Source organism: Leucopleurus acutus (assembly GCF_964270905.1).
Source record: "Leucopleurus acutus genome assembly, chromosome: 16".
Lineage (NCBI taxonomy): Eukaryota > Metazoa > Chordata > Mammalia > Artiodactyla > Delphinidae > Leucopleurus > Leucopleurus acutus.
In genome coordinates, this window is record NC_139158.1 from 36,231,428 (window position 1) to 36,244,940 (window position 13,513).

General features: G+C 41.4%; 1 protein-coding gene across 1 annotated transcript; it reads left to right on the plus strand.

Moving 5' to 3' along the window:
- The first annotated feature begins 662 nt into the window (after positions 1-662).
- ZNF200 (zinc finger protein 200) lies at positions 663-12,740 on the plus strand. Its single transcript, XM_082857914.1, has 5 exons — positions 663-790; positions 1,508-1,834; positions 2,465-2,556; positions 2,855-2,978; positions 11,513-12,740. Exons 2-5 carry the CDS (start codon positions 1,588-1,590, stop codon positions 12,265-12,267), a joined length of 1,218 nt encoding a protein of 405 aa, XP_082714040.1. The 5' UTR covers positions 663-790; positions 1,508-1,587; the 3' UTR covers positions 12,268-12,740.
- The last annotated feature ends 773 nt before the right edge of the window (positions 12,741-13,513 follow it).

Genomic DNA, 13,513 nt, shown 5'->3' on the forward strand with positions numbered 1-13,513 from the left:
GATGGCCGGTCCAGACCTCTGTGTAGAAGTTGGTCAATAGAGGAGGGGAGCTTCGCCCGGCTCTGACCGAAGGGCCGCCCCTGCCGAAAGGGACGGCTGTAACAGGACCCTAGAACCAACAAAAACCACAACCTACCACCACCTCGCCGCCACCGCAATTTTTTGATAGACCCAAGGGCCTGGGGCGGAAACTGCGTCGGCCTCTCACAGACCTTCCGGTCCGTCAGACGGCCCGCTTCCGGTCGAGCCCCGGCCCTGCTCCGCCCCAACCGCGGCGCCTGGCGATCTCCCATTGGCTGTTTAGCACCGAACTACATTTCCCAGTAGCCCTTGCAGCTAAACCGTCAGTACCTGGAGTGGTGCCAACCTGTCTTGGAGGGTTTGAGCCAGCCTTCTGCTTTCCATTTCCCAGGTACAGACGCAGAGAGAGTGGCTGTTGCCAACCTGACCTCCCTGCGTCCCTGAGAGCTCCGCCGGCCGGCCTCGAGCCTCGCCTTCCCAAGCGCAGACCGCTCGCTCCAAGCGAGGAGACCAGGCTTCCGCACCGGAAACGGGGCACCGGGCGTGACGTCACTGCTGCCTAGGCGCCCGGCCTCCCAGAAAGCACCGCGTCCCTGCCGTCCTCCCCAAGTGACGGCGGCGCACGCCAGTAGTCGCCGGCAGCCTGTGAGGACATTCCGAAGGGCGAGGGGTGGGCTTGCCCTCTCGAGCCTAGTTTCCCGGTCTCTCCCCGAGTCTGGGTCTTTGGGCTGTCCCCAGTGAGCGCCCAGGGGCGGCAGAACCCCAAGAGGTGAGGGACTCCGGGAGGGCGGGAACCAGGCTGAGGCGGCCTCTGGGGAGCGGAACAGAGTCTGTTGCTAGGGGAGCCTGGCCGGATAGGTAGCCGGGAGCGCACCCCAGGCAATGCCACCAGCTGGGCTTTGCGGTGAAGGTGCCCCTTGGCCACTGGGAGAGGCTGCAGAGCGGGCCTGGCCTGGTGGGCCCTACTGGGATGTCCCCTGTCGCTCTTACAGGGCTTTGAGGGCGGAAAGGAGTCAGCAGGCCACACGTAGACACCTCATGCGGCCTTGCGTTTGCTCCTTGAACCATCAGCAACCCCCGGAAGGGCATCCGAGGGACCTGCAGTCCAAGGGACGCAGTGAGGCCAGATTCGGTGGCCACGTTGACTTGTAAACAGATGCCCTCGGTATTGGACCCCGGATTTCCTGTCTTCTGGCCCATTGCTTCTTCTACCAGCATGAGTTAAACCTTTCTTCCCAGTGGAGTTTGCACTTCATTTTCTCATGAGGATGGCCGTTGAGGTTTGAACATCTTATGCTTTCATTCTCAGGATATTCCTTTCAGGCCTTGCTAAGAGTATGGGGTCAGGGATCTTCCTTACGGTTGTGAGTTCCCTACCGTAGTTTATCTTTCCTTTTTGATTTAGATCTCATGTGGCCTCACTTTGCAAGACACATACTGGAGTGCAGGCATCTCCAGCCTGACTCATAGTTTCTCTCATCTGCAGCGTGACTGACAGGTTTCCTCCAGTAAGAGGTGACTCTTGAAGCTCTGCAGAAACAAGTGTGTGTGTGATTTCAAGGCACGATGGCTGCAAAAGTGGTTCCTATACCCCTAAAGCCAAAGAGGTCCTTTATACTGAGAGTTCCTCCTAACTCCAAGCTGGGCCAAGATCTACTCCGAGATGCTACTAGTGGGCCCAAGACCATTCACCAGCTGGTTCTGGAGCACTTCCTCACCTTCTTGCCCAAGCCAAGCCTAGTCCAGCCCAGTCAGAAAGTCAAGGAGACCTTGGTTATTGTGAAGGATGTGAGCTCAAATCTTCAGAACAGAGGTAAGAAGCACATACTGTTTTACTAGAAGAGAAGGGGATGGTACTGGGTGCTGAGCTAGACTTCCTTGTTAGTAATGAATTCAAGTTAGGTTGGTGGGTGTCGGAAAAAAAGAGTTGATTCCAATAAGTCAACGTGCCAGGGAGAGGGAGTATTTTTTTTCTCAAGCTGGAGCTTGAATGGTTTGCTAAGTGTGTGTAAAGCCACAGAATAAACAGTGTGTATCTTTTCTGTAGTGTCAGTTTTACCCAGACATTGGGGGAGGGGGAGTATCTTTTTAGGATAAAGGAATGTGGATGAATTATTGAATTGACTTCAGCTTATGTGGAATTTTGTTAACTTTTGTGCTTGCTGTGGGCATCTTCAGACTTTACCTTTCCCCATCCTTCCCCTTAGTAGTAATGGGAATTGTAAAAGGTGCTTAGGGGAATATCCTTTTCATAGTGAAGAGACCCCATATAGGTTCAAGACCCTGTGGTTTGTGGATTGATCTCTGACTGGGCTCATAGGAACAGAAAAAGCCTTGAGTTACCTACCAAAGGAATGAGGACAGCCTGGATTCAAGGTGTGGGTAGAGTCTCCATATTAGAGTCACTGACTTTTCTATTAACTACAGCTTCCTCTTTCCCCAGTGCAACCTCATCCCTTAGTGAAGCTTCTACCCAGAGAAGGAATCCAGCAGAAACAGGAGACAGTGTCTCTGTGTTTGAAAGCTGAGTCTGAGGTGGGTTCAGTTTTCCTGTTCACTGTTTGAGTGCATCACCTTCTCTACTCTTGCAGCCCTCCCGTATATATAAACCCACTTTTGGGAGTCAGCAGGGAGATGGGGCTCTTTCTTCACTGCCTCCTTGGACAGTCATCTTTTTTTTTTCCCTCTGGCTCCTCTCTGAGCCAGGCTTTCCTGTCTGCATGGGACTTCTAGATCCCTTTTGCCATCCCTTCCCTGATCTTGGTCTTTCTTAACAGCAGGGCTGTCAAGGAACCTCTGTTACTAAGAGGAAGGGGGCCTTTTGCTCTTTCAGGAGCTGGTGGTCTTTGAGGATTTGAATGTATTTCACTCCCAAGAAGAATGTGTAAGCTTGGATCCTGTTCAGCAGCCCACCTCAGAGATTCAAGACAACAGCATTGGGGAGATGATGTTACTAGGTAAGAAATCAAGTCTCTTGTGTGTTCAGATTGAAGGCTATGGGAAAAGCATGTTCTATTTCATCTCAGACTTTTTTGAGACATTGTTCACACCAGCTAAGTACATGTTTATGCACATTTAATTTTTGATTTATTCCATGTGGCAGAGCCTTCTCCAGCTGTGAGTGGCCATTTTCCCTGTATCTTGGGGGCAGTAAGGAGGGGACTTCTCTTGGTAAGCAAGACTTGAGGTTGATATACTCACATCAAATATTTAAACAGATAGAAAATGCGAGTATACTGTTTCTGAATCTCTGCACCCAGTGGTATTCTCCCCACAGATATATTTTACATCAGTATATTTATTGGACACATGACTAATTCTTTTAAGTCTTTTTTTTTTTCTTGATGTTCAATAGCTGTGAAGCCTACTAGTGAAAGAGAAAATATATCCTACTTTTGATGGAAATAACATCTGGTACTTATTAAGCACTTGTGTGCCAATATGTGCTAGACACTTCTAACTACTTTGCATGCATTTATTATCTCATGTAATTCTTATTATAGTACTGTGGTGTATAGGAATCATTACAATTTCATAGATGATGGAACTGAAGCAGAGAGAAGTTAAGAAATTTGCTAAAGGTCACACAGCAGTAGGTAGCAGAGCAGGGTTTTGGACTCAGGGAATCTAACACCAGAGCACAGTCTTGGCCCAGTACAGTACTGCCTCCTTGCTGCATTTCTCTTAGTTTCATCAGTGAATTTCCTATATGGTTGGTGAATGAAACCTTCTTCATTTGTACTCATTTCCCAGTAGTGGCTAACAGGTGCTACATAGGAACTCATCTGGCAGCAGCTTCTCTGTAAGCTGCTTAGAGATGCTTCAGTTTTTCCCTAGAAATATACTGCTACCCTAGAGCCAGGGTCCCTCAAAAATCATTTTGCTGAGTGCCTAATACTTTTTACCTTGCCTTCAAGACTGGTTCTGAGGCTGAGGTTTTGTGAGTTGCCTAGGGTGAGAGAAATACATAATGATTACTCAACTCTGTAGTTGTCTTATCCTGTATGGTTGGGGTGGTGGTACATAATAGGCCTGGTTAATTTCCCATAGATTATTATATGTAATATTTTATTTTAGGAAACTGTATAAACAGATCAGATTTATTACACTGAGTTTTTCCTGAGTCTTAGGCAAAGCTAGCATTTATTTTGGGTGACTGACTGTTGGGCATGTTGCCAACTCCAGGAACACTTTGGCCCTGCACGTTGAGGACCTGAGACCCAATCCTCACCCTCTCCTTTCTTCTCCCTTATCCATACTCTGAAGCTGATGATTTAAGCTTAGAGTCATTCACCACATTTAATAAATGCTGTTTTACCCTCAGGCAGGGTTGGGTTTTGGAGTTGATATTCAGGAGGTTAAAAATATATATAATGCTCCATTTCTACTCTCTAAGAGCTTCTAAATTACAGCTGTAAAGAGCTTTGATAAGTCAAGGCAGGATTTGGACCCAGGAGCAGAGTTTGGAAGAACACGGATTTGATTTTAAATGAGATTCAGTCCATGGCAGGAAATAAAATGAGGTTATCCTCTGGGCACTTGGACATTGGGGATTGGAGCTCAGATGTAAGGATGTAAAGATTTGGGAGTCATCAGCATATAGCTGATAGTTGAAATAGTAACTTTTGGTCGGTTTGCAAAGGGAAAAGTTTAAGGGAATGAACCTCGTGGGGACAGGAATCAAAAGGAAGGCCCTTGACAGAGGAAGACAGAATTTGTGTTTCAGTCCAAGTAAACCACATGAAAACAACCAAAAAGGTAGAGCACTTAAATTCTCAGTGAGATAGTTCTTATGGTTGTATCTGCCCTCTACTGTGGTAAGAGAATATACCTTTCCAAGATTGATACAAATTGACTACATACTATGCAACAAAAACACAATAGAGTCCAAAGAGTAGAAATTATACATTAGGATCTATCACAATGCAATACAACTAGAAATTAATAATGAAATCAGAGAAAACAATTTCTTTCTACCAGTAAAGTTTAAAACTATTAAGTAACTTTGGGTCAAAGGAGTAATACAAATTAAAATCGCATAATTTTTCTGCATAACACTGTATCAGAATCTATGGTATAATCTAAAGTGGTACTCATAAGAATATGCAGGGATGAAAAAAAATGTATACTGGTTTACAGAAATTAATTAAGCCTCTGATTTACAGTTAGGAAAACAAGGTAAGGGAAAACAGGAACAAAATATTAATAAATACAGACTTAGAAATCAATAAGTTAAAAATAGAGTAAGTAGAGGAACTAATAAGTAGAATGATTTACACACAAATAGATAAACCAATTTCCATAGAGGAAACTGAAATTGTCAGAAAACTAGTCCCACACACAAGAAAAAGGACCAGCCTTAGTTTCACAGAAAATTCTTGTAAATCTTTAAAAATCTGACAGTTCAAATTCTGTGAGAACTTTCAGAGTATAGAAGAAGAAGGAAAACTTCCAGGTTCTTTTTATGACATTAGTGTAACAAAGATATCACAATCTGATGAAAATTGCAATGACCAAATAAGATTTATTCCAGGAATACAAAAATGATTTAGTCATAGAAAGTCTATTTGTTATAAGTCTATCCATCTGAAAATAAAAAGAAATAGCCTATGATCATTTTCATAGTTATTGAAAAGATACTTGACAAAATACAAACCTCTTCATAAGAACACTTAACAAACTAGTGACTAATGGATACTTCCTTAATGGGCTACATATCTTTTCAGCCAGCATCATCTTTAATGGGAAACACTGGGGGCATTCCCACTAGAATTAGGAATACAACAGTGAAGCCCACTACCACTACTACTGTCTAATATTTTGTTTCAGGTATTACCCAGTGCAGTTAAATGAGAAGGAAAATAGCCGTATTATAAGAACTTAAGAGAAAGATAAAACTACACCTATTTACATATAATATAATTGTGTAGCTGGAAAATCCTAGAGAATGTCTGAAAGCTTATTCCAGATAATAAGCATTTAGTAAGGCAATGAGATGTAAAATTATTATACTGAAATCATTCATGCAAACACAATCATTTAGAAGGTATACAGTAGGAACAAAAAAGATTAAACACCTAGGAATAAACTTAAGAAGTGCGCAAAAATTGTGAGGAAAACTTTAAAACACTTCTGAAGGACACAGAAGTAGATTTGAATGAATGGAAAGAAGTATCATGTTCTTGGTGGGGAAGATTTTAACATAAAAAAAGGTCGGTTCTCCCCAAATTGATTTATGAATTCAATGTAATCCCTTTAACAAAACCAATAGGATTTTTTCCCCTGGAACTAGGCAGTCCGATCTCAAATTCAAATGGAAAAATAACTACAAGTAACGGAGAAAATTGAAAAGAAGAGCAGTGGTGCAGGAGGGTTCTAGCCGTATCAGGTATTAAAGCAGCCTCTAAAGCCTGTCATGAAAACAGTATATAGTATTGGCATGTGACTAGATAGATCAATGGGATGGAATAAGAAGTCCAGGGACCTCCCTGGTGGCGCAGTGGTTAAGAATCTGCCTGCCAGTGCAGGGAACATGGGTTCGATCCCTGGTCGGGGAAGATCCCACATGCTGCAGAGCAACTAAGCCCATTGCGCCACAACTACTGAAGCCCGTGCGCCTAGAGCCCGTGCTCTGCAACAAGAGAAGCCACTGCAGTGAAGAGGCCGCAGACTGCAACGAAGAGTAGCCCCCGCTCTCTGCAACTAGAGAAAGCCCCACGCGCAGCAACGAAGACCCAACGTAGCCAAAAATAAACTAATTAATAACAAAATTAATTAAGTAAAAAAAAAGTGCAGAAATAGGTTCAAATACACATGAGGACTTAGTTTGTGATAAAGTTGGAATCTCCAATCAGCAAGGTAAAGAGGGACTTTTTGATAAAAGGTGTTGTGACAACTTAGTAGCCATTTGGTGAATCATACCTTATTTTGCACACCAAGAAAAACTCCCAGTGGATCAAAGGGTGAATTCCTTTATAACTGTGGCCTAGGAAGGCTTTTCTAATTAAGACTCAAAAATCCAGAAGTCTTGAAAGAAAAGATCAATAAAGTAAATACATAAAAATTTTAAGGGCTTCCCTGGTGGCGCAGTGGTTGAGAGGCCACCTGCCGATGCAGGGGACACGGGTTCGTGCCCCGGTCTGGGGAGATCCCACATGCCGCGGAGCAGCTAGGCCCGTGAGCCATGGCCGCTGACCCTGCGCATCTGGAGCCTGTGCTCCGCAACGGGAGAGGCCACAACAGTGAGAGGCCCGCGCACCGCAAAAAAAAAAAAAAAAAAAAAAAAAAATTTAAAACTTCTGTATGACAAAAAATATCTGAGCAAATAAAATGCAGTAAATTGGAGATAAATATTTGCACCTTATATCAGACAAAAGCCTAATTTATTAAGAATTTCTAGAAATTGGGAATTTATTAAGAATTATTAAGAATTTCTAGAAATTGGGAACAGAAAGATCAACAGATTTTCTCAGAAATACAAATTACTCTAAAATACATGAAAGAGGGCTTCCCTGGTGGCACAGTGGTTAAGAAACCGCCTGCCAATGCAGGGAACATGGGTTCGAGCCCTGGTCCAGGAAGATCCCACATGCTGCAGAGCAACGAAGCCCATGCGCCTAGAGCCCGTGCTCTGCAACAAGAGAAGCCACTGCAACAAGAAACCTGCACACGGCAACAAAGAGTAGCTCCTGCTCATCGCAACTAGAGAAAGCCCACAAGCAGCAATGAAGACCCAACGCAGCCAAAAATAAGTAAATTAATCAATAAAAGAAATTTTAAAAATAAAATAAAATACATGAAAGATGTCCAGCCCTTCTCATAATTAGAAATGCAAATAAAACCTTTACTGAGTTACCTTTTTTAAAAAAAATCTATCAGATTTATAGAAATCAGAAACTTAACACATTGGTGGTGAGGTTGTTGGGAGATGGGTATATTGCTGGTGGGCATGCAGAATGGTACAGTTCCTGTTTATGAGAATCTGTAATTACCCATATTACAGATGCATTTACCTTTTGATCTAGCAGACCCACTTCAGGGAATCTGAATTACAGATAATAGCAATAGCACACATTCAAAATAATGTACAAACAGGGTTTATTCATTGTGGTATTGTTTGTAAAAACAAAGTTGAAAACAATCCAAGTGTTTCTGCAGGGGGCTGGTTGAATACGGTATGTTTCCACACATCATACCATGATAATCTCTGTGCACTGGAATATAGTGACTGAAGTAAGGCAAGTAGCAGAAATATACATAGTGTACTACCTTTTATGTAAGAAATGGGGAGAAAAAGAAAACGTATTGCCTAAAGAAACAATGGGAAAACAAAAAGAAATTAATAAAAACTGCTACCTGTCTGGGGAATGAATAGAATGGATGGAGAGGTATGAGAGTAATGCTCTCTGTGTATACTTTTTCATGTTTTGATTTTTTGAGCCATATAAATATATTAGCTACTAAAATTATTTTATTTTTAAAGTTAGTACAGTAAAGGAAGGTAAAATACAGTTTCCCATGAACAACACAGGGATAAGGGGTGCTGACCCCCCCAGCAGTCAAAAATCAATGCATAATTGATAGTCAGCCCTCCATACCCGCTGTTCCTCTATATCCATGGTTCTGCATCTGCAGATTCACCCAACCTTGGATTGCACAGTACTGTAGTACTTATTGTTGAAAACATTCTGCATATAAGTGGACTTTCGCAGTTCAAACCTGTGTTGTTGAAGTCGACTGTATTTTCATTGACCTTTTCAGAAAAATCAGAAAAATCTTATGAGTTTCAACTAATTGTTCTGAAAACAGATATTTAGCTCTTTAATATAACCTAATGTTTATAATCATTCATAAAACGCTGATGATAATTCCTGAGAACTGAGAATAAAGAAACCTGCTATCACTATTAATATCATTAACTAATTTTCTAAAGCAAGAAGATAAGAAAAAGGGGTTGAGAAGAATGAATATTGGAAAGAGAGGGAACCAAAATATGATTTGTACTTAGAAAATCTAAAAGGATCAACTAAAACATTATTATATTTAATAGTTTTAAAGTAGGTTGATAGGAATAAGTATTTAACAATCAATAAATAACATTCTTTTTTTTTAATTTATTTTTGGCTGTGTTGGGTCTTCATTGTTGTGCGTGGGTTTTCTCTAGTCATGGTGAGAGGGGGCTACTCTTCCTTGCGGTGCACGGGCTTCTCATTGCAGTGGCTTCTCTTGTTGCGGAGCACAGGCTCTAGTCTTGTGGCATGTGGGCTCAGTAGTTGTGGCTTGTGGGCTCTAGAGCGCAGCCTCAGTAGTTGTGGCACACGGGCTTAGTTGCTCCGTGGCATGTGGGATCTTCCCGGACCAGGGCTTGAACCCATGTCCCCTGCACTGGCAGGTGGATTCTTAACCACTGTGCCACCAGGGAAGCCCAATAAATAGCATTCTTAAATAAACACAAAATAATGAGAGCTGTCATTCAGAATGACTGTAAGATAGGAGTAAACTAGAGAAATGTTTTATTGGTAAATAGAAAAGAAGATTCTTAAATATTGGAGAGAAACAGGTCTAAACTGGAAAACTAAAATCATGTAAAATAAAGATAGCAGTGCCCTCCAAATTTATTTATACTGTAAATACACTCAGTCAAATTTGTGAAAAGGTAGAAGTGGATGTTCTGACTGGTTTTACCAATATTAGACATGTTACAAACAACAAACAGTGTGATACTAAACTCCAAATGTATTAGACTTAACTGTAATAATAAGGCATAAAAGAATGGCTAGAGGACTTCCCTGGGTGCACAGTGGTTAAGAATCCACCTGGTAATGCAGGGGACACAGGTTCAATCCCTGGTCCAGGAAGATATCTCACATGCCGCAGAGCACCTAAGCCTGTGCACCTAGAGCCCGTGCTCCACAACAAAGAGAAGCCACCACCATGAGAAGCCTGTGCACCGCAACGAAGAGTAGCCCCTGCTCGCCACAAAAAGAGAAAGGCTGTGCACAGCAACGAAGACCCAATGCAGCCAAATAAATAAATTAATTTAAAAAATACCTTTTTAAAAAAAAGTGGCCAGGAAACAATAGAAATTTATCAGATTTTAAGACTAATTTTTTTTTCTGGTTTTAAGTTGTGGAGTTATTATAGAGGGAGACTTCCATTAATACATCAGTAGTGATTGATAAAGTCTCAGCCCAATAGATAAATTACTAGTTTGCAGTAATCAAAGTGCAAAGTAAAGCTACAATGAGAAACCATTGTATACCTATTAAATATTTGAAAATTATATCTGCTGCCAGCAAGATTAGGTAAAATTGATAACCACATGTTGATGATTGTATTGAAATTTGTACAGCTTGTTTGGAAAGTAATATAACAGTTCATACGAAGAGCTGTGATAAAAATTGGCATGTGCTTTGACCCAGCATTTTCATTATCCTAAGGGAATCATTAAAAGAAATAATTTAAAAGAAAAAATTCTATTGGTGTGAAACTGCTAAATCCAGCAGAGATTCATATTCTAGCTTCAGGTTCAGTCACATTATCTAAGTGGTTGATTTAAACCTTTACTTTAATCTCAGTAAGTTGCCTGGAGTTAGACAAATCCCTTGTCACGTCACCTGTTCAGAGCATACTTTTTTTTTTTCACTTTGTTGCCTAGTCTTTATAATTTGATTTTACACAGACTTTTTTTGGGAAATGCAAATGCAGAAAAGTCTACAGATCCTAAGTGTACAGCTCAGATTTTCACAAAATGTACACATTTATCTAACCACACCCAAAATTGACTATTCCTAACAGCCCAGAAATCCCTCTGTGCCCCCTGCTCAGTCACTGCTCTCCTTCCTCCTCCAAAATGACAACTATTGACTTCTAACATAGTTTCATTTTATCAATTGTAGTAATGCTTTAGTGTCCAAATAATAATCCATTGTGTGAATTTGCTGTACCTTCTTTAGTTGTGGTCATTTGAATTTTTCCAGTTTTTCACTATATTGGATATTATAATATTCCCTAATACTATAATATTTTAATATTTAATGTAGTGAAAACCTGGAAGTAACTCATCTTACCATTCACTTACTAGCCTCCTAAAGATTACAAGTAGTACCCTTTAGTATTTATGTCCTTCATCCCCCGGTCCTTATTAGCTCAGTGCTCTACACAGAATATAAGGTCAGTATGAACTTGTTGAATGAGTAGTTGGTGCTTATTCAGAAAACAAACAAATGAAATATTTTAATGTAGTCCCACTCATTCCAATTTTTAAAGAAAAGTAAAAAGAGGACTGTGTGCTTGCATTATGGGGTATGCAAAGATTTATCAGTCATGTATCCCACCCTCATTAAGGGTAGAAAAGTGTTGATGGCAATTATCAGCCAGTCCTCAGATTTCTGACTTTCAAGGTTATTGTTTCATGAGAAATCTGACTTGTTTTTTCCTGCCTGGTATCATAGCCCTCAAAAGTTATTAAATTCTCTCTCTGTTTCAACAGTCAGTGACAGTAATCCTGAGGGTGAAGATCTTCAGAAAGAACCTGTAGAGAATGAAGAACAGAGAGAAAAGTCTTCAGATTGTGATGAAATTGATTGCTCCGTGGTCTCTGAGCAACCTCCAGATTGCCAGAAAGAGGAAGGACTAAATACATGCATTCCAAAGGAAAGGAAAATGAGAAATCTTTTAGTTACCATCGAAAATGATACTCCACTAGAGGAACTCTCAAAATATGTGGATATCAGTGTTATCGCACTTACCAGAAATCGGAGAACAAGAAGATGGTATACTTGTCCACTGTGTGGGAAACAGTTTAATGAAAGTTCTTACCTTATTTCCCACCAGAGGACTCACACTGGAGAAAAACCCTATGACTGTAGTCACTGTGGGAAAAGCTTCAATCATAAAACAAACCTTAATAAACATGAGCGAATCCATACAGGAGAGAAACCTTATTCATGTTCTCAGTGTGGGAAAAACTTTCGTCAGAATTCTCATCGGAGTCGCCATGAGGGAATCCATATAAGGGAGAAGATATTTAAGTGTCCAGAATGTGGGAAAACCTTCCCAGGAAACAAAGAATTTGTGATTCATCTGCAGAGTCACGAGGCTGAGAGGCCATATGGTTGTACAAAGTGTGGGAGGAGGTTTGGTCGGCTGTCAAACTGTACCCGGCATGAAAAAACCCATTCAGCATGTAAGATCCGAAAACAGAAGTGGGATCGGGAAAGGTCTGATGGTCCTGCCTCAACCTGAAATATTCCTTAAGGAATTCTGAATTCCCAGGCTATCTGAAAAGATACAGATAAGAAAACCTCATTATAGCCAAAATTGGATAAATACCCATGTTTGCTGAAACCTCAAGTTTTTAGAAAATTCACAGGGGGGGAGAAAACAAAAACAAAAACATCCTCAAGGGCTATACCTCAGTTAGCAACCAGGCTTTTTGGACTAGAGCTTTTGTGAACTTGTATAACAATGTACAGGTCACAGACCCCTTCCCTGAAAAATGCTTTGAAATATAAGTCTGGGGGCTGCTTACCTTCAAGGTGAAGAGTGATGAGTGTCCTGAAAGTATATCCAGCTTTTCCCCCACATAGGAATTCACACTTGAGAAATAATGTAAACGTCCTTATCTGGAACTGTGTTCCCCTAAAAGAACCAAACTACTGATTTGTTAGGTCAACAGCTTCTACTAGCAACTCATATAACCCTCTAAGGATACCCTTAAAGCCTGAGAGTTGAAAGGGGTTGTTTACTTTGGAATTTAGGAAAATACAGCAAGTGAATGTCAAGGACTTACTCTGTCATTTGTATGTGATCTAATGATGAATTTCAATAACATTTGCAGTTTGTGGTGAAAAGTGACTGTTTTACAGAAATCCTTTTCACAGCATTATTTAAAAGTGTCTGCTGTTCTCACTGTATTTTGTTCCGCAATTAATTGCTCACACGGCTCTCTCATGCCTTTCCCTTGTCAAAAGAAGTTTGGGTCGCTCAGGCCTGGCCACCCAGCCCCGCTCCTGGAAAAGCTCTTTAGAATCTTGCCCCTCTGTTGAGTCTAGAAGAAAACCTGCTAGGAAGGAAACCGCAAGAGGAGGAGGAGGACGTTGGCTTGGATCCATGGCTGGTCAGTAAACTTGCCATATGCGTATTTCCCATCAGACCTTTGGCAATGGGTGGTCACTACCTCACAAGCAAAGTGTTTTACTTTTAGAAATTATGTCTCCAATAGCTAGCTCACATTACCCCTCAGGAGACAGGGTTCCAGTGTCCTCATTGTAGTGGATATTTGTTCTCTTTGGCCTCCTGATACCCAGACTCCTGACTTGTCTGCCAGAGGCAGGGCCAGCGGTGCCTTCACGGGACCGATCCTGTGGTGCGTCATTTTAAGGATTCTTGATCAGTCTTGCTATTCTTAGATTTCCTAAGGTTTTACATTGGTATTTTGATTGGAATAGGTTAAAATCCTATATATCAGTACTATTGGGGGAAAATTACC

Coding starts and splice junctions, on each gene's coding strand:
- ZNF200 (XM_082857914.1), top strand. CDS start 1,588: ATGGCTGCAAAAGTGGTTCCTATACCCCTAAAGCCAAAGAGGTCCTTT. Junction 2,557..2,854: donor GTTTGAAAGCTGAGTCTGAG/GTGGGTTCAGTT, acceptor TTGCTCTTTCAG/GAGCTGGTGGTCTTTGAGGA. Junction 2,979..11,512: donor TGGGGAGATGATGTTACTAG/GTAAGAAATCAA, acceptor CTGTTTCAACAG/TCAGTGACAGTAATCCTGAG.